At 35.5% G+C, this 24,903-nt stretch overlaps 1 protein-coding gene across 5 annotated transcripts in view; it reads right to left on the bottom strand.

Annotated features, from left to right (window-relative positions):
* Positions 1–24,903, bottom strand: part of LOC109095754 (dachshund homolog 1-like) — a 109,395-nt gene that overhangs the window by 8,388 nt on the left and 76,104 nt on the right. For 2 of the 5 annotated variants that reach the window (XM_042731392.1, XM_042731393.1), the window contains exons 6-9: positions 24,599–24,733; positions 23,645–23,797; positions 5,235–5,380; positions 1,234–1,381 (exon numbers count right to left, since the gene is read on the bottom strand). In XM_042731392.1, coding sequence (XP_042587326.1) covers positions 1,234–1,381; positions 5,235–5,380; positions 23,645–23,797; positions 24,599–24,733 — 582 coding nt within the window. The remainder of the gene's footprint in view (positions 1–1,233; positions 1,382–5,234; positions 5,381–23,644; positions 23,798–24,598; positions 24,734–24,903) is intronic. The other 3 variants (XM_042731394.1, XM_042731395.1, XM_042731396.1) reach the window with 2 other exon arrangements.

The following is a 24,903-nucleotide window of genomic DNA, read 5'->3' as shown; positions in this document are numbered from 1 at the left end:
TATTCCCACAAGCACTTCTGCACACATAATCAATATGTGCTCATGTATTGATCGTTACGTGAATATGCCTCATTTTGCTCGATTTATGACCTTGTCTCTATCACTTTGGCAGTATGTTTTTTGTGTGCTTGTGATTAACAACTGAGCTTGTAACATGGCTTTTCATGTCATTTTAATGCAATTTTGAAATAATTTTAAAATTATGCAATGAAGGTAATTTGTTAAGGAGATTTTTGCATTTTCTAAAGTAAATGTGGTGCTTGCCGTGCAAAACTACCAAGATGCTCAAAGCCCAAGATAAAAAAATAAAAAAAAATGTCCAGCATCAAGTCTCTGATGTTGAAATGAAAATTGATCCCTAGAATTTTCAGCAGCCATTACTTCAGTGTCACACGATCCTTCGGAAATCACTGTAATGTGCTGATTTTGCACTCAAGTAGGATTTCTTAATATGATTACAGTTATTAACCATGCTACATTTTTTTTTTCATGATGCTTTGATGAATAGGAAGTTCAAAAGAACAGCATTTATTTGATTATGATCTTTTTCATGTTTGTAGCACAAACAAGCTATGCACAAAATGAAAAATAAGGGGACCAATAAAGCCTACGTAATACATTCAGATTTTATTGTAACAGCTGATAACATTTATATTTTGTATTCTAGGCCTAATTATGGTGCTTGTTTTCTCGCCATTTCTCATAAATATTCTTCCACGAAAAATCATCCAGAACACCTTTAATAACTGCCTAGCAATGCCATTGTGATCATCTGCAACATCTTAGAATCTGCCTACAAATAGTATACAACCACACAAAATTACCTTTATACAGGTATAAGCAACACTGCCAATTTACTATTATCTTTAATCTAGATAATACATTTTATCACATAAAACACTGATGATGAATAATTTTTAATAGGTAATATAGTCTGACTACCTAATTAGTCAGACTAAGAATGTATGTTAATGAGCTGATTAAAATGAAGTAATTCATATAAAAGGATGACACCTAGTATATTTTTATATGGCTAGAAAAAAATATGCCCTCATGAATACAATTCAAAGGGGCAAATATAGCACCTTAATGCAAAAGTTAATTTCTGAAATTGGAGGTACAGTAAAATGCTTTGCCTTTTTTTATGAAATGCCTCTAGAACCAGGAATCTGACTATAGAAGATATAATAAATTGTGTGTACTGTAGTGTGTGAGTTTTTGAGTAATACACACCTCTGTTCTTCTGCTCGATAGCCAGTTGTTTCTCCAGGGTTTCTCTGAGCTCTCGCTCTCTAAACAGCTCCATCTTCAGCTCCGTCTTCTCCAGCTGCACTTGTTTCTCCTGAGCGCGGGCATTATCAATTGCTACCTTCAGCAAACCCTGCAGCAGAAGACAAACTCACCTTATACACAGTCCACACACACCTCCACAGGAGTCGATAAACTGTATGAATGGTTTATTTTATGCTAGAGCAGTAGCACTTAAACTTTGGAAAGTATTTTAAAGAAAACAATCAATCAATAGTCCATATAATGAAAGTCACATTTTTCAAAATATTATAGAAAATCAGGTTTGGAATGATAAGAGTGTGAGCAAATGATAACAGGACCTTAATTTTTTTTTTTTTTTTTTTTTTTTTTTTTTTATGAACTTTTTTTTTTTTTTTTTTTTTTTTTTTAGATGAACTAATACCAGTTTCAAATGGGGCCTTATTGTTCAGTTGTATGCCATTGTTCAAAATACTCCAGATTTTTTAAAATATAACGATCAAATCTTGAGCTAAACAGCTGCTTGTCTCAAAACAACACTTAAAGCGGTACTTGCCACGCAAAGTGCGTGGTGACCATTTCAAAACAATTATTCCCTGTACGCAAGCAATTAAGCCAAATGCAATGGGCTATATCATACTAATTGTTCCTTCTTATGACCCCAATTTAGACTTAGTTGCTTTATCTCAATTTTCTGCTTGGGTTTCGTTTTTGTTGATTTGTGTGTGAATGTTCAATCAAAACATTACCCTGAAATCATGATTAAAGATGACTGACTGAACTGAGTCCTGCTAATTAACAATAGGGCCGAAAGCAGTGCGATAGATCTGATGGTCACATCACAAGAGCAATGAACAAACCTCTCACTCCCAATACTGTACCCACATCATTAGTCTCAGAGGCGGCGTTAATCAACTACATTCATCTTTCTGACTGGGTCTTACTTGCATGACAACCACAGTGGTGATCAAGGGAGTCGTGCCGAATATACAACGCTATGCATTTGTTTTGATGGGAAAAACATCACAGCTGGATGAGGAAAGGACTACCTTTTAACTACCTGGCACAGGGAACTGCACCCTGTGTATAACGACTCTTCTTACTATTAAAAGAAGTGTCTTATATATGTTATTACAATGTAAAATAACTGTTTTTTATTTTAAATAGATTTCAAAATGTAATTTATTCCTGTGATGGCAAGGCTGAATTTTCACCAGCCATTACTCTAGTAATCAGTGTCACATGATCCTTCAGAACTGCTCTAATATCTAACTTATCAACAGTAGTGTTTATAAACTATACACTTTCATTTCTGCTCAAGCTTTTAAAAATTCAGAATTGCAGCACTGTTAATATTACTGACTCGCATATCATAAATTACTTGTTCTTCCTCTTTTGCAAGTTGCTTTAGATAAAAGTTTCTGCTAAATGACTAAATCTGTTAGCATTTGTTGTGTATGTTCGTGCGCTTGCCTTTAAAATCGACACATACTGCGCATGTCTAAATGTAAAGAGCATAAATATTCTTGCTGTATGAATGTTTGACTTGAACTCAGGAATGATGTTAATATCACTGCACATCATCCTATTTTCACAATATTTTCCAAACCGCGGCTTAAGATTGCTATAATTTGTGATAACCAACTTGATGGGCCATCTCCTTCCATTATGTGCAATCCTGAGCATCACTGGTGTTTATTGTGTTATGACACATGACGTGATAAGATCATGACATATGTCAGCTGGCCAGTCCACAGTGGGCTAAAATAAAATGTTACTATGGCAACCAGCTGATGGTCTGCTAAAATTTAAGAGGAAACTTGAAGATGATCTTTTTTTGGAAACACCATATAATTGAATTCCGACTGATATTATATGGAGGACTAAACCTGCAGAAAAATAAGTAAATTAATATATAGATAAATAAATAAATGTAATAAAAGGAAAATAAATAAATAAATGATGTGATAAAAACAAAAATAGTTCATTTGCAATAAAATTGAATCCTGAATTTATATTTTAAATTAGTTTTTTCCTTTATGTATTTATCTTACATTTATTTTTATTCTTTTTAACTTTTATTTACTTATACTTTCATTCATTTTTATATTTAATTTATTTATTTTTAAATGTATTTATTCATGCATTTATTTATTATACGTATTTATTTATTCCCACGTGTATTTATTTGCAGATTTATTTATTAATTTATTTCTATTTACATTGAAATGAGGGAGGCGGTCCTTGTGGAGCGCCCGTGAATCATTGGTTGAGAGCTCACGCAGAAGCATCAGATTAAACTAATAATAGAGATCAGAGTCTGCGAGTGTGGTGTGCCAGATCAACTGGAGAGATCCAATATATTTTCACAGATTCACATTATTATTTCTGATTATTTTATTGCGATTGATTTAAATTACTTATCCTCATAGTTACACAGTTAAGCCCGGAGCTATCAATATCGTCAATTAGTTTGTAGGCTGATGACGCTACTAGACCATAGACTGTATAAAAACAGTACTAGACACACTCGGTGGAGGTTTCTAAGGCTTGTTTTCATTTTGTAATCACAGAGAAAAGACTCCAAAAAGCATTGTGAGCATACGTTTATCATAAAACTAGTTGAACTAAATGTCTCTACAGTCTACTCAGGCCCACAATGCTTTTTGGAAACGTGACCCACTGGCATAAATTGGGTTTTGCGCTAGACGCTCGATATTTGCAAGTTTAGGGACCATCTGTAAGGTAACATACGACATTGGTTTATGCGTTAGATTTTTTATATTTATAAAATAAACTCAAATCATATTTTAATATTACTGAATATACCTGACTCGTAGATGAACACTTTACAGTTGGTTTTGTGACTGTAAGCTATTTTTTTAAAATGCTATTGGAATTAGAAACGTGTATACTAATGTCATATTTAACTTTAGAGATGGTCCCTGAATTTGCAAACACCGAGCATCTAACATCAAGCCGACATTATATATTTATGCATATATACTTACAGCGCATTCAGGCTATACATCCCTGGGAATTGAACCCACGACCTTTTGCTCTGCTAACGCAATGCTCTACATACGGTTCTGCGTGAGTTCTTAACCAATGATTCACCGGCGCTCCACAAGGACCGCCTCCCTCATTTCTATGTTGCACACGGAAAAGTAAAAAGAAATAAATTGATAAATAAATAAATAAACCTGGAAATAAATACACCTGGGAATAAATAAATACATATAAAAATAAATAAATGCATGAATAAATACATTTAAAAACAAATAAATAAATAAAATAAATATTTATTTTAAAATGAATGAAAGTATAAGTAAATAAAACTTAAAAAGAATAAAAATAAATGTAAAATAAATACAGAAAATAATACATAAAGGAAAAAAGTAATTTAAAATATAAATGCAGGATTAAATTTTATACAAATGAACTATTTTTGTTTTTATCACATCATTTATTTATTTATTTATTTTCCTTTTATTACATTTATTTATTTATCTATATATTTATTTATTTATTTTTAATAAATAATTTTACATGTATAATTCATTGCTAAAGCTAAAAGGTCAAAATAATTAATCAGTTTGGGTCGTTTGAATGTTTGTTTAGCAATTTGGTTGATTCGGACATTATTTTTGGATGTTGCTTGATAATTTTTTTGGATATTTCATCTTAATCGGTTAAATATTCATCGCTTAGTACCAATTTCCGAATATATGTTGGGAAAAAAACTGCTTAGGGTATTTTTTATGCTCTCAGCTGGTTTAAGCTGGTTTTATATTCAATATAATAATTTCACTCTAAAACAAACTTCTCACTTGCCATCCAGCATTTTACCAATTCACTGATTGCTAGTTAGTAGACCATCTGAATCGATCATAGAGAACTGGATAAAACTATTCATGGCATATTTTACTTGATACTAAAGATCTACTGACAGTGAGGTCTCTTACCTGTATGTTAGTCAGAAGGGTTTCTATAGATGACAGGCCATCAGGGAAGAGGAAGGGTGAGGGGAATCCTGGAGGTAAAGTCTGACCTGCCAACGAGAGCCTCTCATAACTGTCTCTTGCTGTTGGCGTGCACATGGGGGTTTCTTCTGGTGGCAAACAGAGAAACATACACATTCAGCACAACAGATGACACACTCCATGTAATACTGTGCTGTAAAATAAATCATTATTTTCCCGAATTGGTGTTTATACACCCAGATTGTTTGTGAGAGTAAAATTAACATCTATACAAGCATGCCCAATCAAGCACATATGATTGATAGCCCATTCTGTCAGTGTCACACGGCACTCTATTATTGATGCTTCTGTATTTATAGCTGCCATGAATGCTTGAGAGACTTTACATACAGATAAAATTAGATATTCTTCTAAAAAAAAAAAAAAAAAAAAAAGGATAGGCATTTGCATTTTTGGAAAGTATATGTTCTTGGTAGCACTGAAGGATATGTTGGGAGACACAGCCCACCCTTTCCATATGGCACGAAAACTCTGATAGGAAAAGACCGCACTCAAGCAGATGCATATGGCAAGCTGAGATTATCAAGGGCCCTGGCTTTTCAAAGGCCATATGGCACAAGGTGGTGAACCCTCATTGACCATGTTTCAACACTACTGCCGTCCCCTCAGCAGACTGGCAATGCCATTTTGGGCAAATGAATTAAACCCCTCAAAGGAATCGGAGCATAAAAAATCAATATGATTGGATGAGATTCAAGAAGCACCTGGTAGAACAAAACAGAGGAGTAAAATAAATATCATTTATTCTCTCAGTCGATGGTTGACACATAAATGTGCAGGTGTAAAATGTCACAGGTGGGGCTGCAGTTAAAACCCTCTGGAAATAAAAGAAAAAAGATTTTATGTCTGCCAGACAAATAAAAACAGGGGCTGGATCATTAAAGAGTATATATTTTATCACCTAGTCCACAGGGGCTTCCTGCTGAATGTCATAAGGAGAGAAAACGCTGGGATGAGCACTGTAAAGTGTGCAGCATGTCTTTACAAACAGCATTCCGAGATTAATCACCACGTCAGCTTGTTAAACATTATGCGGGTAAATGAAAGTAATCAAAAGTACCCTGTGTTAAAAAAGAAATAAATGAAAAAAAAAAAAAAAAAAAAAAGAAATCATCTTTATAGTGTTGTGAATGGTTATGTTACAGTAAACATGCATTGCATTTAGATTTATGCATTGCATTTAGATTAATGCATTTGGCAATTTTAATCCAAAACTATTCATAATACATTTTAAATGGTTTGTATTTTCTAGGAATTGAAACCCATGGTTTTGCTGGTTCTCTACCATGAGCTACAGGAACACATGCACTGCAATACAAACAGATTTTAATTGAAATGTTTTTATATTTAATAATTCCCTGAATTAGAATTGCAATTCATAACCTATTGTCTAGCTGAGCATAATCTTTCAGTCTGAATTCAGTCTGTTGCTATTATGACAAAGGTTTAATATATGTGTGTGTATATATATCTGTGTGTGTGTGTGTGTGTGTGTGTGTGTGTGTGTGTGTGTGTGTGTGTGTGTGTGTGTGTGTGTGTGTGTGTGTGTGTGTGTGTGTGTGTGAATAATTCTCATTATTTTTTATTAAAATCCTTCTTTATGCAGTTTGAATATTATAAACATTTTATTAATATTAAATCTTTTACATTAAATCTATTTTAAAAATTAAAACATTAAAAATTACAATTACAACAATCTGGTTACTATTCAGTTTTGTCATTATTCTCTATTTAAATCTGTTTATATTAAATTTGATCGAATTACATTTTACAAATACTATTTTATAATATTTTATAAATATAGAATCTTTTAAAGTAACACAATTTCAAAAATGTTATTATTAGAAATACTTATCAGACATACTGTACATTTTAGATTCAAATGACAGAAGGGACAAGTAAGGAGGCAATAAAAAATAATTTAAATGTTTCAATTAATTTCAAATCATTCTAAATTCATACCTAAATATGTTATAGTTTATTGTAAATAATTTAGATTTGACCCAACATTTGACCCTACATTTTTTCAGTTACCAGCCAGATCTTTAACCACTAGGCTTCACTACTACCTACCTAAATAAAAAAAGGTTTCTAGTGCTCCAAGAATGTGAGCAGCATCAGAAAGAGAATAACGTGAGTGTGGACACTGAGCAGATGTCCAGTAGGGTTGAAATGTAAAGTAGATTCCTGCTCACTTCCCGTGAATAGCCACCAGCGCCTGTCAGTGCCCTGATGACATCATCTGCCATTCATCAGTTCCGTTAGGGCAGACCTCTGCCATCTGCTGCGCCGGCCATCATAACTCTACATCTATCTCCACACACCCCACACACACACACCACAAGCTCATTTCACACACACACACACACACACACACACACACACACACACACACACACACACACACACACACACACACACAAACTTACACACAGGCTATCAAAACTCTAAATTTATCTTAACAGCCACAGCCTTATACAGGCTATCATAGGCCAGCATCCATCACTACAAACACATCCATACAGGCCTCATAACCCCTGAATCCATCTCCACACAGACATGCACAAACATGTACACACAGACTATCATAACTCACTTTAAACCACACAGCCCTGCACTGACACTATCTTCACGCTGTCATAGCATGCTGCCAATCACAGAAGAAGTCCCAGACAACATTTTGCCTGCTACAAAACGACATCACACAGGCGATGTCACCTACTACCAGAACATAGCAGAATTGTTCAGACTGTCTAAAAGGCAAGAATGTATCCGTAACGCATTCTATAAAGCCTGTGTACCATGTATGTATTACATTATGATTATCTATTAGGGATGCACAACATATCTGTCCCATATAGTTCATCCTAATTTCCCACATTTTTTCATTAAGGTTATTTTTGCTGTCCTCTACACTCACTAAAAATTAATCTTTAAAACACTAATAATTCAACATTGCAAAATTTAATTTCATACATTTCATTACTTTTTCATACCATATATTATAATGTTGTGATGCCTAAATTCATATTGTGATGCATTTGAAATTACTGATTTAAGTTTTATGTGAAATATTCTAAAAAGTATACATTTTAGTATTAGTTACTTATCTAATTTATTATAGAATTATAATGCTTTTATACATATTATATGAATATTTAATTATATATATATATATATATTATATATATATATATTATATATATATATATATATATATATATATATATATATAGATATACAGTGCCACATGTAAGTTTGTGAAGCCCCTTGCAGAATCTATGAAAATGTGAGTAATTTAAGAGAGATCGATACAAAATGCATGTTATTTTTTATTAAGTACTGTCCTGAGTAAGATATTTTACATAAAAGAAGTTAACATTTAGTCCACAAGACAAAAAAAAAAAAAAAAAATAGCTGAAATTATTAAAATAACCCCATTCAAACGTTTGTGAACCTTTGGTTCTTAATACTGTGTGCGGTTACCTGAATGATCCATGATTGTTTTTTGTTTTGTGATGGTTGTTCATGAGTCCCTTGTTTGCTCTGAACAGTTAAACTGAGCTCTGTTCTTTAGAAAAATCTTCCATGTCCCGTGGAATCTTAATTTTTCCAGCATCTTTTGCATATTTGAACCCTTTCCAGCAGTGACTGTATGATTTTGAGATCCATTTTCTTTACAATGAGTACAACTGAGGGACTCAAACACAAATGTTAAAAAAGTTTCAAACATTAACTGATGCTCCAGAAGGAAACACGATGCATTAAGAGCCAGGGGGTTAAAACTTTTGAACAGGATGAAGATGTCCAAATTTTTTATTTTGTACTTTTATTTTGTAGAAATATAATTATTTCCATTTAGTACTGCCCTTCGGAAGCAACAGAAGATACTTGCATGTTTCCTGGAAAACAAATAAGTACAATTTATCTTGATCTTCAAATTCACAAAGTTTTCCCCCCGCGGCTTTTAATGCATTCCTTCAGGAGCATCAGTGAATGTTTGAAATCTTTTTTAATAGTTGTGTTTGAGTCCTTCAATTGTCCTCAGTGTAAAAAGATGGATCTCAAAATAATGCAGTCACTGATGGAACAGGGTTCAAATATGCAAAAGATGCTGGAAAACTGAAGAATCTGCTGGAGCTGGGTTTTTTTCTGAAGCACAGTGCTCAGTTTAACTGTTCAGAACAAACAAGGGACTCATGAACAACCACCAAAAAAAAAAAAAAAAATGCATCATCCAGGTAACCGCACACAGTATTAAAGGGATACTCCACTCCAAAATGCAAATTTTGTCATTAATGACTTACCCCCATTTTGTTCGAAACCTAACAACTTTTTTCATTTCTTTTTCTTTGTTATCGTTTTTGTCTGTGTCTTTTCATATAATGCTGTGTATGCTCTTCTGTGTCATGCGTGCCACAAGGATTCTGCTGATGACTTTCATACCTTTTATGGACCTTGACACTGTTATTTACCTGGCAGTCTATGGGACAGTCTCAAGCCATGGGTTTTCATTCAAAATATATTTAATTGTGTTCCGAAGACGAACAGAGCTTTTACAGATTTGGAACAACATGGGGGTAAGTGATTTGGTTTTGTGATTTCATTTTAGGGTGTAGTATAAGGTTTAAGAAAAATTTTTTATGGGGTTTTTTTATTTGGTTTATTTTTTTTTTTTTGTGTTGTTTTTTTTTATTTTGGAATTTTTGTGTAAAACTTCTTACTCAGGACATTACTAAATAAAAAATAACATGCATTTTGTATGATCTCTCTTATTTTGTTAAAATTACTCACATTTTCAGAGATTCTGCAAGGGGTTCACAAACTTTCAAGCGGCAGTGTATATATGTATATATACACATATATAAATATATTTAATTAAATCTATAATTCTTATTCATTCATTCATTTGTCTGTAGTAATAATGGTGTGGAACATGCCATATATTATGGTTTACTAATTTAGGTTAGGTGTTTATTTAAACTAAATTTGAGGAAGGTCCTGCATGACCGAAACGTTTGTTGATTTTAAAAATCAATGAGCTCTTTTTTGGACTTTAAAAGAATAAAGAAGATTGATAGTATCTTGGCATGTAATCCTTTTATTTAGATACACAGCAAATAAATTTCAATAAATTATTTTTTTTGCTCATTGGTTAAACTAAGTATGAGCAATATTTTATTATATATTCTATTCTATTCTATTTTCATGAGAACACAACTGATCATAAAGTGCATTAAAAGGCATTACAAATACTTTTTAATTCATTTTATACACTACAAAATTAAAAGCCTGCAATTGTGTTTTTCATGCATTTCAGTTTAAGCACCAAACCCCAGAATTAGGCTCTCATACAGAATTAATATGTGTTTATATGACTTCCTAAATCATGCACAAACACGGCACAACTTGAGGAGCCCCTCTTCTGCCATCAGTATTCACTAACGCCAGCCAAGGCTTGGTAACAGCTGGTCCTACATTAATTAGTTTAAAGTATTTATTTCAACCATCTCAGCAGCAGATTGTGGCAAAACATAAGAGATTATTCCGAGCATCTGCAAATGCCCTGGAAACATCCAGCCAACCAACAGTTGAATATCAGCCGCCACTATTAAGACTTTACGATTCAAAATTCTTGGACGGAGGAAAGGCCAAGAGGAGTGCCGGGAATCCGTGGAGGGTCTCCTCCAATCTCTCCCCAATTTAACTAGCATTTTACTCCAGTTCATTACCGACAATGTGCGACCAACTAATGGATGCGTGTTTGCTTGCAATCAAATGTAACAGAAAAAAAAAACAAAAAAAAAACAAGAAAACCTCTTTTTAATGCTGTTGGATGGCATCGTTTTGTGCCATAATAAACCGATCATGAAAACAGAGTGAATTATATGAATTGTATGCGATTACTACATCAGAGAAATACACTATATGTTTTCTTCTCTTTGTCACATTCGTGGCTCTGATTCCTTAGATGCCAAACATGTAGCGAATCAGCAAATGAGAAACAATAGAGGGGAATTGGATGTCAGAAGCCTGTATTTGGTTTGCAGCCACCGTAGTCCTGGATTTAGTGTTGGCATTAATAATACATCATTGCTTAAACCAACTTCTGCTTTAGACTCAGCAGGACCTCGCCGCAAACACAATACTGGATCACAGGGTGGTTCATATTGCTTTGTTACTAGGAAACAATCTGTCATGCATTAGAAAGCAAACAGCACATTTCATCTCAAATGACCAATTCAGCTCTCAAATAACTGAAATTTGCCATTTTTTGGTCAGTCTCCATTTACATTAGCCACACTTGAGTGCGTTTGTGTCTGTGAGCATTCTCTTGTTTCGAGCACTCCATTTTGGCCTGGCTTTAGCTGTTTCAGTGTTCCTGCCACTGGTCCAGAATCATTGACTGGACTTAATTACAGTGCCAGACTCGCCAGCTCGCGATGAAGAGAGAAGCGAAGGAGAGAGCTGTGTTTCCAGGTGATATTTCTCCACCGGGGCACGCCAGCAGCAGCTGTGACAGGTCCGTTTGCAGCTTTCTGCCTCAAAAATCTTAATGAATCCTTTTAGGTCAGCCGTGTCACAAAATAACATTTCATGCGCAACTGTTTCGCCGCTGGATAATAGGAGTCGCAAATAAAAATGGGACTGTGTATATGAGGCGTTTTTGGTGTGATGTGATATTTTTTTAAAACGAAGATACTTGCTATCAATCACGTGTAAATATATGCATGCTCACTCGCACGCGCGCCGTCCTCCTCCCGTGGCAGCCGTGGGAGTCTTTGACAGTACTGTGTGGTAGCAAATGATAAATCACCTTTCCTGTTAATTCTCTCAGTCCTTATGTGTTGTGCTGCTAAAACAGGGGCTCAGAAATCGACTTGACAAACTATGAATGTAAAAAATATCACTTGGAGGGATCTGGGCTTATCTCCAATTTACATGTTATTAGATTTCTATTGTGAGCAGCGTTCGGACAAGGCTGCACTGAGGAGAAGGGGAGAGTGAAAAAAAGATGTTTGCCATAAGAGAAGATAAAATGTCTCGAACTCCTCTTGAAAGCCTTTGATATCTTTGATGTAAAGTCACAACAAGGAGAGGATAAACAACTCAACTGATTTTTAATATGATAGACAAGGCACTCTGCGATGAATTGAGTGGAAACCTTGGGAAATTTAACAACATTCTTTCAATAAATAGCTTTAATGACCTTGGGAGCTGAAAATGTGCCATATGTTGCAAGTTTGCAGTGTTTGAATTGAGGGCCCAGCGCGACCTTCAAGCTGATTCTCCAATGAAGGCACTGAGCCGGAGGAGAGAGAGAGAGAAAGAGAGAGGGAAAAGCACTGCAGCATTTGGCTAGCCAGTCACTGTGATATATTGACAGGTGAAGGCCTGTGTCCTTGCAAAACCCTGTGTTCCTCGCAGCAGGAGAATTGAATGTTTAAAACGTGGAGGATGTCAGTTCCCCTCTCTGCAAAGGCTGCCGCTGCCTACAGCAGACAATTACATTTTATTTGACCTGCCAATGGGGCTGAAGAAGTTGCCTCCTTCCAGGGGAGTGGTTATGACCTTTCAGTCTCATAAATGGAGACAACAGTGCATTACAGAGGCTAATCTTTAAAACTGAATCGTCTTCTCTCTCTCTTCTGCATTCCATAAATATTTCCACAGCAATATTTTTTTATTCAAACTGTTTTTATTGTTATATACAGTAGCTTATGTTTAGTATGTCATTGTTTTAAAATGTCAGTGTCTATTTAAGTGGTTTTTGTTAAGTGGTTTTTTTGAAAATGCAAAAGTATACTAACTTTGAAAATAAGAATAAGCATTGAATATAAGAGCACCAAAATATTTTTACATATGAGTTACATATGACCTTATTCCCTTCTCTCCTCTCCCACTGCTTCCTGTCTACTCTTGCACTGCCCTGAAAAATTAAAGGCAGAAATGCCAAACATTTTAACAACTTAAAAAAAAGAACATAAACAAACATTCAATAAATAAATAAATGCAAGAGAAAGGGAGAGCAAGATTTCAATTAATAAGCAGTATAGATAAAAAAGGATATGAAAGAAGACCAATTAGCTTTAAGTACGCAAATATTATAATGAATTTAAACTGAATTTTAATTGAGGTGGCAAACAGAATGTAAAATTGGGATTTGGATTTTAATGCAAGAAAGAAGAATTTAAATAATTTGAAATTCCAAGAAAAGTCATGTAAATGTAATTATATAAAAAGAAAATCAGTTTGCCAAGATAAACTCTAAATCTCTTTTTCTTTCTTTTTTTACAAGCCTTGAATATAGGCTTTATAGGTAGAATGAAAGATAGATAGACATACAGTAGAATGGTAGAAAGATAAAATGATAGATAGATGGGTGTTGTGTAGAAGGACAACAACTAGATCTGCATTCCCTAAAGGAAATATCAGTGCTTGCAAGGCAGCACAAGAAAATATCCAATTTTAGGTAAGCTTAGATTTAATGCTTTGTTCTGTGCAAATGACCCCTTACCAGAAAAAAAAACTCCTGAACCAGATGTTTGAGGAATATCAATATATTGCTGCATTTCAAGCACTGTAACTAAGGTACAAAACAAAACAGAAAAAATGAGAAAAAGACAAAAGAAATAAAAGGGAAAGCAATTCTACCTTTACAGTATGCATACACATGCAGACCACAGTGAGAAATGTGTGCTGTGATCCGTAGTGGGCAAATTCCTTCAGAATGACTTAAAGTTGCATATGTTGTGCATATGGGCATGGTGAACACAGGCACTATGGTATACGTGTTATGGAAACACAGCTATCTACTGCAGAACCGCTAACCCCGCTAACACCCACTCAGCTTTGCTCTTTTCTGCTCTTTAATTCCGAGATGAAAATTAGCCATTACCAAATTCCTGCTGAGAGTCAAAGTCAAGTGCTGGAGTCGGTCGGCCCTGGATTAACAGGTAACATTTGGCTTGGAAAGCCTTATCTCTGAGAAATGCACTGTGGTGTCTCTCTCTCTCTCTCCACTAATGTTCTCTACACTTAGAGATTAAATCGCTTGCTGCACAAACCCATTTGAGAGCACAAGGAAGGTGAGGGGGATAATCAGCACAGGCACTGGGCCGTGTTTCCTAAAAGCGCTCCCAAACATTACTGTGCACAGGCATAAAATTAGCGTCAGGACCTTAAAACGCTGACATTTCACATGACTTTTGGGAAAGTGACACCATCATATTTTCTTGTAGGATATCATTAAATTTCAACTGCCCTGTGGCAGAGACTTTCCATTAATAACCAATTCTGTGTGTCACTCCGCACACCTCTTCTGAAATAATGAGTCCTTTGGTTTGGCTTAATAAATTGAAACATATTCTCAAGGCCACGCTGAAGACAGCCGCACAGATGGGCAGGCGAAGGGGAGGAAATCTTCATAAATCCTTAACTGTCGCATACGGTCAGGGATAAAAACAAAAGCAGCATTTATGGTGAACAGTTCAACACCAGAGGGAGAAAAAAACAGGCCTTGTGTGGTTTAAACTGTAGCAGGAGATCAAACCACAAACTGTGAAGATTATAAGAGATGTTCACAGAGCACAAAATCTTAGATCAAATAAATAATGGAGAAAAAAAAGACTTTTGTAATTATTTGGCTACTTCCTTCTCTAAAAATCTAACGCATTACAGTTTTTAGCAAAAAGCAATGCATCTCAGTATAGCTTTTCTATCATTTTATACTCCAATCATCATAATAGGAGAGTCAGATAAATGCTTTTTTTTAATAGTTCAAATAAACCTGTGGTTTTGTGGTTCAATCACATTTGCCCTGTTCTCGGCATGGCATGAGTACTTACAGTAAATATTGCCACATAGTTTGATTGCATTACAATTATTGCATCATTTGCACTGTTGTTGATAATGTCAAAACTATCAATATTGTGTAACTTATCGAAATAAATCTTCTTAGACTTTGGACTTTTTTAAACCTAAATTTTACCCAAAAATCTAAACTCTGTCATGAATTATTAATCCTGTCATACTAAAACTATATTTGTACCTTATTCTGTGAAACACAAAATAAATAACATTTTTAAGTTTTGACTTTTTGTCCAAACAATTATTGTTAAGGGGGTCCAAAAAACAACACTGGATTCAACTGACTTCCAATGCATGGACAAAAAAAACAAAACAAAAAAAAACCCAGACATTTTTCAAAATATCTGCTTTTGTGTTCCGCAAATTCATCCTTTGTGATTCCATGTTCAGTATTGTCACAAACATCTTGTTTTCTGGTGGTTGGCCATACAGCGGCACAATGCAAAGAGTCTCTGATGCAAACCCGTGCAGAAGAAGATATCTTGTCTTTTTACACAACCTGTGTCATATTTATTGCATAAAGGTCAGAGTGTTCATTTGTTCAAAGTCAGCGTTTTTCCACGCTCCTCCATGTAATAAATGCAGAGGGGATGTCATTATTGGACCGCTGAGGATTAAAGGCTTGACTGCCTGTGATGACTGCATAAAAAAGCCCCTCCACTACTTTTGTTTCTTCAAGTGAGCGTCCTACAGGAAGACCGCTCTTGGTATACAATGACAGCCATCGTTGTCGTAAACAGACACTCCTCAAAGGTGGATGGAGCATTGGTGAGAGAGGGTTGTGTAACCCCATTAATAAAGGTAAAGAAGGATGAGTAACTAATGCCCTCAAAGGCCTTTGAATTAATTGTCTTTTGAAAAGCAAATGTATTCAGGGCTCATATGTAGTGGAGGGTCTTGTTTAAGGTCTACGTGGGGGGTGATGATCATTAGGGTCTGGAAATCGAACATGTTGCTTTTTTAGGATGGGGGCGTTATTATTAGCATGCATTACAGTTTAAATCAGGTTAGATTGAGTCTATTTATTGATCACTGAACGCATACTGGTGCACACTCGAAAGCTAGATTACTACAATCACACTCCAGGAAGCATCCTACACAATCTAGTGCTAATCATCTCTACATATGGGTATGTGTGAACGCATTTATTTATTTTTGTTAACGGGAATAGTCCTCAGCTCACATCTGGTTGAATTTTCTACATTTTTCAAGAATGCACACATCGGCGTCCTTATACAGAAACAAATGCGTTTGGGTGCCAATATGTAAATGCCTTCCACATTTTATACACAATGACATTAGAAATTCAAACAAGGAGTAAAAAACCCAACATAATCAAAATGCTTTGATAGAACAAGCACTCGAACACTGAGAAACAGAAGACAGTCTGCAGTCTGATCACAGTGGAGTGTGTTGCGTCGAAGACGAACGGACATATTAATGTGATTCGCAGCAATCCTACAGGGAATGAGGATGTTTGGGGCGACAATCGACTCTGGCACTAATCCAGGCTCTATGTACTGAGCCGCTTTGGAGACCGAAGATGAAAGACAAAAAGAAATGTAAATGTAAACTTTTTAAAAGGCAGAGCTTAGGAGCCCCCGTCTGATCAGCCCTCTCTCTCTCTGTCTCTCATGCCCTCGTGAGCAGAAGAAAATGGATGCAAATCCATTTGTGTCTGGTTCACAGCTATAAAAAAATACTTAGGATTTTTTAAAGCGGGTGATGTGTTAAACGTGTGGAAATCTGTTTTGATAACATTATTCATAACACTGGCTTTGCGCAGCTTGAATTAATAACACTCCATTTACAGATGGAAGAAAGCTGGCATGGTATTTCCAGTTAAAGAGATTAATTTTTAAACACCTAATTGACAGGCCGGGGTTAGGCAGGATAAGCAACAGCATCTCCGGGCCTGTGGCTGCAAAGTCAAGGTGACTGGAACACTTAGGCAAGCTTTCAAATGCTGCGAGAGAGAAGAGAATCAGTTCTCACGCAGTTTTTCTCCTCCCCCTATTCTCTTTTATTAGGAATGATTTTGTTCGCAGTCAAAGCATATAACAGCCCTAAGTATCCATTGATAATTACGGAACAGAGAAAATTTTTAAATTTGACACACTTTGCCCTAAACTCAGCAGCTTAATAAGAGAGCAGCTCTACTGTGTGAGTGCTCCAATGTGACATTAAAGGGATAGTTCAGCTAAAAATGTATTTCTAACAGCCTTGTGTAATTCCAAACCTGCATGCTGTTTTCTTTTCTGCAGAATATGGGAGAAGATGTTTTGAAAGTGAATGGGGTCCAAACATCAAAACAAAATGATCCCTTTATTAGGAGTTTTGATGAAACTCCAAAGTAGAATATGTATTTTAAGTCAGCAAAGCATCTTTTCTAAATTGTTATGTCTGGTAAATCAGCTTCAAAGCTTGCTGTTTACAAAACAAAACTGTGCACGCAAACCAATGATCTTTGAGGTATTTAATTGTTATGTCTAGGACATCTGGGTCATAGAAAGTCAGGGTCAGATTTACCTTAACACAACACTTGTTTTTAAGCTTTTCGCATTTTGAATCACAAATGAGCAGAAACAGCATTGCTAATTGTTACATTTCGTCTGTCCAAGGGCAAACAAATGCTAAATTTGTTCACAGCAGTGCACATACCGTTAAGGGCAGATGCTCGGATATGTACTTAGAATTCACAAAGAGACTGTCCGTGCTGCATATGGAATCTCGTTCATTGTAATTGCCCTTCTAGTGCAAAAGAAAAAAGAAAGTCACTTGCAAACTGAGAGAAAGAAAAACGGTGGAACTAGTCAAAAACGAAGCCCTAACCCTCCAGGCCAAGAGCTGCATCTTTTCTTTTTATCAGAGCAGGTGTCTCTGCAGCACATTGCTCCCTTTGAAATGAAGGGTAACATAAAACGGCCCTGGCGTGTTGTGATGGACAAGGAGATTTCACCTTCTCTAGTGAATGATAATACATTATTAAATTTGCCTCTCTGCTCGGAAGATACTCTTAGCTGACCACAGCATATTTATCTCTCTATCTAAGCCTTACATCTTGGCAGGAGAAAGCATTCTGTCACTTTTAAGGCATTTCAAAGATTAGAAAGAACCACTTGCTTTTCAACATTCCTAAAAGCACTGTCTTTCTTGTGGAATGTGATTAGCAGTCCATGGTATCACGTAATGGAACATTCATGAGGGAGAACAAATATCCAAATGAAGCGCTGTGTCCTGGAGGGACGGCCCACGTTTGCATCATCAGCACTATTTGTTTCGCTGCTCACAAACTTGATTGATCCTCTATTGAATGATTTTTTTTTCTTTTCGCACCCCTTCATTTCGACAGAACACACTGACAAGTTGTTTGATCATACACCGTGATTGTCTGCCAAGTCACATTTCAGATCCCCATGGCTAATGATCCAGCCTTTTGTCTTAGGAAAAGTCGGCCGAGTCAGCACAAGCCTCAGTCCGTTTCACTTTTGAAGCCAGAACCACAAGGACACTTAAAAAGGCGATAGAAAACATGCTTGGAAAGCAAGTGTGTCTGATGAAAGGAGAGTGTGCAAGTTTAAAATGATCAGACGTGGTGTTAAAGAACCTGAGGTCTGTAGTAAGTAATATGTTTGTTAAGCAAAAACCAATGCCTCTATAATGATGCAACATGGCGGTCATAAAACTGCTGGATCGGAAACATTTCTAAACTTTTGTATCTACTGTATTCCTTGCTCAATAGTTTTGGCTTCTGGTTTCATTCTCCAACAAACCCTATGATCAGATACCTGCATGTATTAACAGAAATCAGTGTAACACATTACAAATAATGCTTGTTAAGCAGTCAATCAAAATTAGGGAGTAATTTATAACAAAATGCTACCTTTTAAATGAAACACCATAATGTTTAGCATTTATTTATGTAATACATATAACAGTTACTGTTTCTGCCTCAGTGTAAAATAATAAAAAGGACATTTTAAATGCATTTCTTGTAATTATGACTTTACATCTCCCATCTGTATCAAATCTAACAATGTCACTTTATTTCGTATTGTAAAATTTGTCGCAATTACCATTTTTTTCTGAGGCAGTACACAGTGGAAGTACACTTCCATCTTAATTTCTGTATTTACAGACAAATAGAGAGGAAAACATCTCCCTCTCCCATAATCATGCCTTTAAACGTTATATGATACAGCATCAAACATCATACTGTTTACTTTGCTCAAAAGGTCCATAGGATTTGTGCAATTTCCTGCAGTACGCTAAGTGAAATTAGCCAGATTATTTCTCAAGCGTTGTGCTATAAATGAAATAAAGCCTCCGTCCTTGGGGTTTGTGAAGACAATTACATCAGCAAAGCAATCTAATGAGTTTCCATTCTTGCACTGCAAGAATAATATCTAATTCTACCAGATGCAAAAAAACAACAAAAAACAAACAAACAGAACAGTAGATTTCCCCACTCTCTTCACATGTATTAAATTTGATGTCAGGAAACTTGAAAAATCCATGATCCATCTGCAAGTTACAAAACACAAATGCAATGTAACATGCAATCAGACTAACCATAAAATAATGAAAGCATGGTTTTTGTACACCACAGATTTTTTTTAAATGATTCACTTTTTTCTCTTTGATTTCAGTTTTTAAAAGCATAGAACTTTTATTTTCGTGTCTTTTGATGTTCTTGGGGATGAGGTATTTTATAATGAAATCATATAATGGCAAACACATGCTTCGCCATTCACTGACCAGCTGGCAAATTATCGGAATGATACTGTGGCTGCCATGCTCCATTATTCATATGACTGCATCTCTGCGCTTGTCTGTTTGGCCAAATCAGATCCGTTTATTCCTCGCACATTTAATGCTGAATTCAGAAGAGGGGGTGTACGCATCAATCACCCGCATAACTGAAGTCATGATGTACTGTCAATAGAGAGACTCGGTGACGGTACAGTGTTACTTCAAAGTTTCACAATATGCCTGTGATGAGGATGTGGTCATTTGCAAATTTGAATAACATGGTAACTACGAAAAGGGGAAAGGGTAATAGACATCAAATGGAGACATCAAGATTATTTGTAGCAATACTTTTCAATAAGAAGTGTTGCTTAATGTAGACTTCATAGACAGAGAATAAATGATTTTTTGATCAGATGTGTTTTCGAAGCACAATTTGAAGCATTATTATAAAATGTGGTATAAAATGTTACAATATGAACGTTTACCCAAATCAAATTTTGCATAACTAAACACATGCCATGGGGCATCAACATTATATTGCCACTCATCAATGTCATCAAATGTGACTCATCTGTGATGATCAATAATACAGGAATAATTTATGTGAGAGCAGCTCTCATTTGGTAAAAATAAACCTCTACCATTCCTTTGGGCAACAGAAACTGTTTGCAGTTATTATCCCATAAATTACTCTTCTAGTGTTGTTATTGTGCACTGCTTAGCTACAGTTCCCGCCCATATGTGGATATATTCACGAGCGGCTCCCCCAAGGAGAGGAACCAAGTTAAATGTTTGATGTCCAAAATGAGTTTACTGCCAAAGGCTTTAGAGCCTTTCAAATTTCCTTGTTTGTCAACTACCTGCTGTTTCACAAGAGCGAGGCTTGTCAAAAACAATTCTGACAGATTCCCTTTGTGAAGCAATTCAATTAGTCCAGACTTTATAATAAATGTGAGTGAACTGTTCGCTTTTTTGCTTCACTTCAAGGTGAGGCGCCACTTAAAGCTGTCTAACTTCTAATGCCAGAGAAATGCTGGCAAAAATATGACAATGACAGATAAAGGATAGCCTACAGTATTATTTTACACAACTTTTTATTTTTTAACTCAGAGTGTGATTGCATTGTGGTAATATAACTTGCACTGACAAGTGACCGTCTTTATCGTCTTTATTTATTTAGTCAAATCATTTAACTCAACCAATACTTTGAAAAACAGTGATTCATTCAGGAACAAAACAGTTCACTGCCTTTGAGTGCGTTACTGAATCATTCACTACATTGATTCGTTCAAAAACACAGACTCATTTATTAAGAAAACAAGTGAACGAATCATTTAATCATTTACTCGATATTGCATCATTTATAGCAACAAACAAAACAAGTGAGCGAGTCATTGAATAATTAACTTAATATTGCATAATTTATAGCAATATTGTGTCTAAAATGTAAGCTACTTAATACTAACTTTTTTAGTATAACTGTTGTGCAAGTCATTTAATCATGTACTCAAATACATTAATTAATTTCTGATGTATTTAGGAACAACAACAACAACAACAACAACAAAAAACAGTACTATGTGTTGTTTTGTTATAAGCAACAATTCTGCTTTGACTTTGTTTGGAATTATTTTCTATTGTGAAGAACAAAAATACATAATATAAGCCAATATTGTGTCCAAAATGTAAGCTATTTAATATTAATGTCTTGTTTACTGAACTGTTGTATTGAAGAAGTACGGTTCATAATGGCACTCTTGCTAAATATGAAGCATTTATCAAAACGGACAAGATACAAAGACTGTCCGGAACCCATCTACTACCGTTAGCCTGCTTGGATACAGGTGACGGCGACCAGTGTTGGAGAAAGTTACTTTTAAAAGTAATGCATTACAATATTGCATTATTTCCTAAAAAAGTAACTAATTATGTTCCTTATTTACTTTTTATCGAAAGTAATGTGTTACGTTATTTTTGTGTCACCTTTTAAATCTGGGCTGGGCTTGCTTGTTTGTTTGCTTTAAATATAAAAAGTTCTATTTTTGGCAAATGTAAAAGCCCTTTCGCACCAAAAGCCTCAGGCTGAAGGAAATGTAAATTCACGTCTGTACATTAGAATGCAGAAGAAGAAAGTTCAACACTCTTCAGCAATAAAAAGAAGAAAAAAATGTTAGTTTATCTTATGTAATTTTTGCTTAGTATGGTTGAATTGGACCATCGAAGCTCAAAAGCAAATTGGTTAATAAAATGGTATTAAATACATAAAGGATATTTTTAATTGTTGTTAAATGCATGTTCACACTTATTCTAGAACTAAATTAACATTTTACTCCAGATTACTCTCAACATGGGGACTGGAGAGCTTTCAATCAATAAATGGGAAAAAAAAGTAACTGGCGTTACTAATTTGAAAAAGAAACTCAGATATTCTCTTGCAAATTAAAAAGTAATGCATTACTTTACTAGTTACTTGAAAAAAGTAATCTGATTACGTAACTCACATTACTTGTAATGCGTTACCCCAACACTGATGGGGACACCTCAAATGTAATATTTTGCACTGAAGCAAATGTGCACGCCGTGGCATTAATTTAATGCTCTGCCACGACCATAAAGATCAAACAAGTGGAGAAATATCATTAAACCATTGGAATGTAATCTCATTTGTCTAAACAAACTGATCCAATGAACAGCCCTAATTAAAAAGGCTGCCATAAACAAAAGCAGACCAAGCCAGACGAGCCCCTCCTCTTTAACAATTGTGCACATTTATTTTATTAATCTAATGCATCATGTATCATATCATTACAGTTCAATATATCTATCATTAATTTTATTCCCTTCACTTAAGGCTTTTATTGGGATTACTTTGGTTATTAGTTGGTCTAATGTATTGGTTACCTCCAGATCCAGCGCTACAATCTCTCTCATCTCACAGCATAAACCTGTGCGTGTTATTCAAATTGCCTCATTTATTATGATAGCTTCCTCATGTAAATTGTGCTGACTGCTCGCCCTTGCACAGTCCTCATTAGACTAATGAAAACCTTCAAACGAAAAAACTAAACAACCTGCCAAATAAAGGTCTGAGGTTATTATGAAAATTACAACTCTGGGAGCCAGGAGAAGCTCTGTTCATTAATTCATGCTCAGCAAATTGGTAACTAATTTAGTTGCACTCCTCTGCATTAATGGATTATTTTATAAAAATGTTTTCCACAGCCCGAGACCTTTGCCGCACATGTTAGAGAGCTTTGGATTCTAATCAAGAGGAGTGACATATTAAGCATGCCAAGCGTCTGAATGATAATGCAGTGGCGATGCAAATAGACAATGTGGATTTTCACTCGGTCGGAGAGAAATAGGACCAATCTAACTCAATTGATATCTAAAGGGGCTGGTGGAACCATGGCATGCTGGGGGATTAGACGGATCCATCTCCATGTCTCTATTGGGCAACAACAGGAAAAAATGTTCGGCGCAATCACACATGTTGTGATAATGTTATCATAAACGGGCAAATATGTCAGCAGTGTCAATCCAGATGTACAGTGCACAATCAGTCACTAGAAATGTCGGATCAGGACTGAACAAAACACATCGACTGCACACACCAATCCCCTTAAGACCCACACAAACACCTCATCTCCACCCCCCCGCCCATCACACCTAAGGTCTGACCTGTAAATTCATGTAATCATGCTAATTACTTTGTTTCGCAGGCTTGCTCGGTCTATGGAAGAGACCTACACAGCGTCTCCTCTCCGGGCAGATCCAGCAGGGGACGTGCAGCCCAGTGATTTCCACCGTGGTTTTAATGTCATTATCACCCTCTCCAACAATTCCCCAGACCTGCCTTGCGCCTGGAGAGAATTCTCAAATCTATTATTTGCTTCAATTTGTGTTTAATGCAAAGCATGTGAAAGGACACTTCATTTTTTCTTTGCCAGACTAATGTTAATAGTGAAAAGTGAAGTGAAAAGTATAGTCATTTGTCAATTGTTAAGCTTACTTCAACTTTACACTCAAAAGATGGAGATGTTTTGATAGATTTGTTTGGATGAATTATAATCAATGCTTAAATCTGACATTTTTTAAATGAACACTCCACACGTTTATTGATTTATTTCTGTTCAGACGATTGTGAGATTGTTCAGTAATATTGGGAATATTATTATAATTAAAAATCTTAGTTGAATATATTTTAAATGTAAATTATACCTTTGATGGCAAAGCTGAATTTTCAGAAGCTATTACTCCTGTCTTCAGGGTGGAAACAATTCTTATTAATATCAATGTTGAAAACAGTTGTGCTGTTTAATATTTTTGTGGAAATGGGGATTTTTTATTTTTTAGGATTCTTTGATGAAAAAGAAGTTCAAAAGAACAATTTATTTGAAATAGTGAAGACATTTACAATGTAACAAAAGATTTTTTTTTCTTTTGATGTTTTGATTTTTATACATCCTTGCCTGTATTAACTGCAGTATAAATTTTTTATTAATTAGCAATTGTCATTTCCAAAAAATATCAATGTTTTGAGTATCACAGAAACCAAAACGTGACTTCATGCACAGGAGTGTCATACTCAAAAGTTTTTCACAATCATTTTCAAAAAATAAAACAATAGTGTTGTTAGTTGGTTTAATGTACTGAACTCTGACCTTTCTCCAGGTGCATTCTCTTAGCCTCGTGGCCGATGTCATGAGTTGCCAGATCACCCTCTTTGGGCCCGGGTAAGATGCTGGGAGACAGGCCCAGCAACGCCTGGTTCATCGACAGTCCGTTGTGATGCACAGCTTTGAGAGAACACAGAGACATATTATTCCTATCTCCACACGCTCTCAATCGACAACGCAAAACACCTCGAGTGATAAATAATGATTCTAGTTGAAAAGAGCCCTCGTTGTCCAGTGGCTCGAGAAGGTGAATACGTCCTTGGCTTTCAACTGTTTGTGACTTGTGGTAT

The sequence above is a fragment of the Cyprinus carpio genome, chromosome B9, assembly GCF_018340385.1.
Source record: "Cyprinus carpio isolate SPL01 chromosome B9, ASM1834038v1, whole genome shotgun sequence".
NCBI lineage: Eukaryota > Metazoa > Chordata > Actinopteri > Cypriniformes > Cyprinidae > Cyprinus > Cyprinus carpio.
The sequence above is the reverse complement of the archived record's forward strand: the minus strand, read 5'-3'. Positions and strand labels throughout refer to the sequence as shown.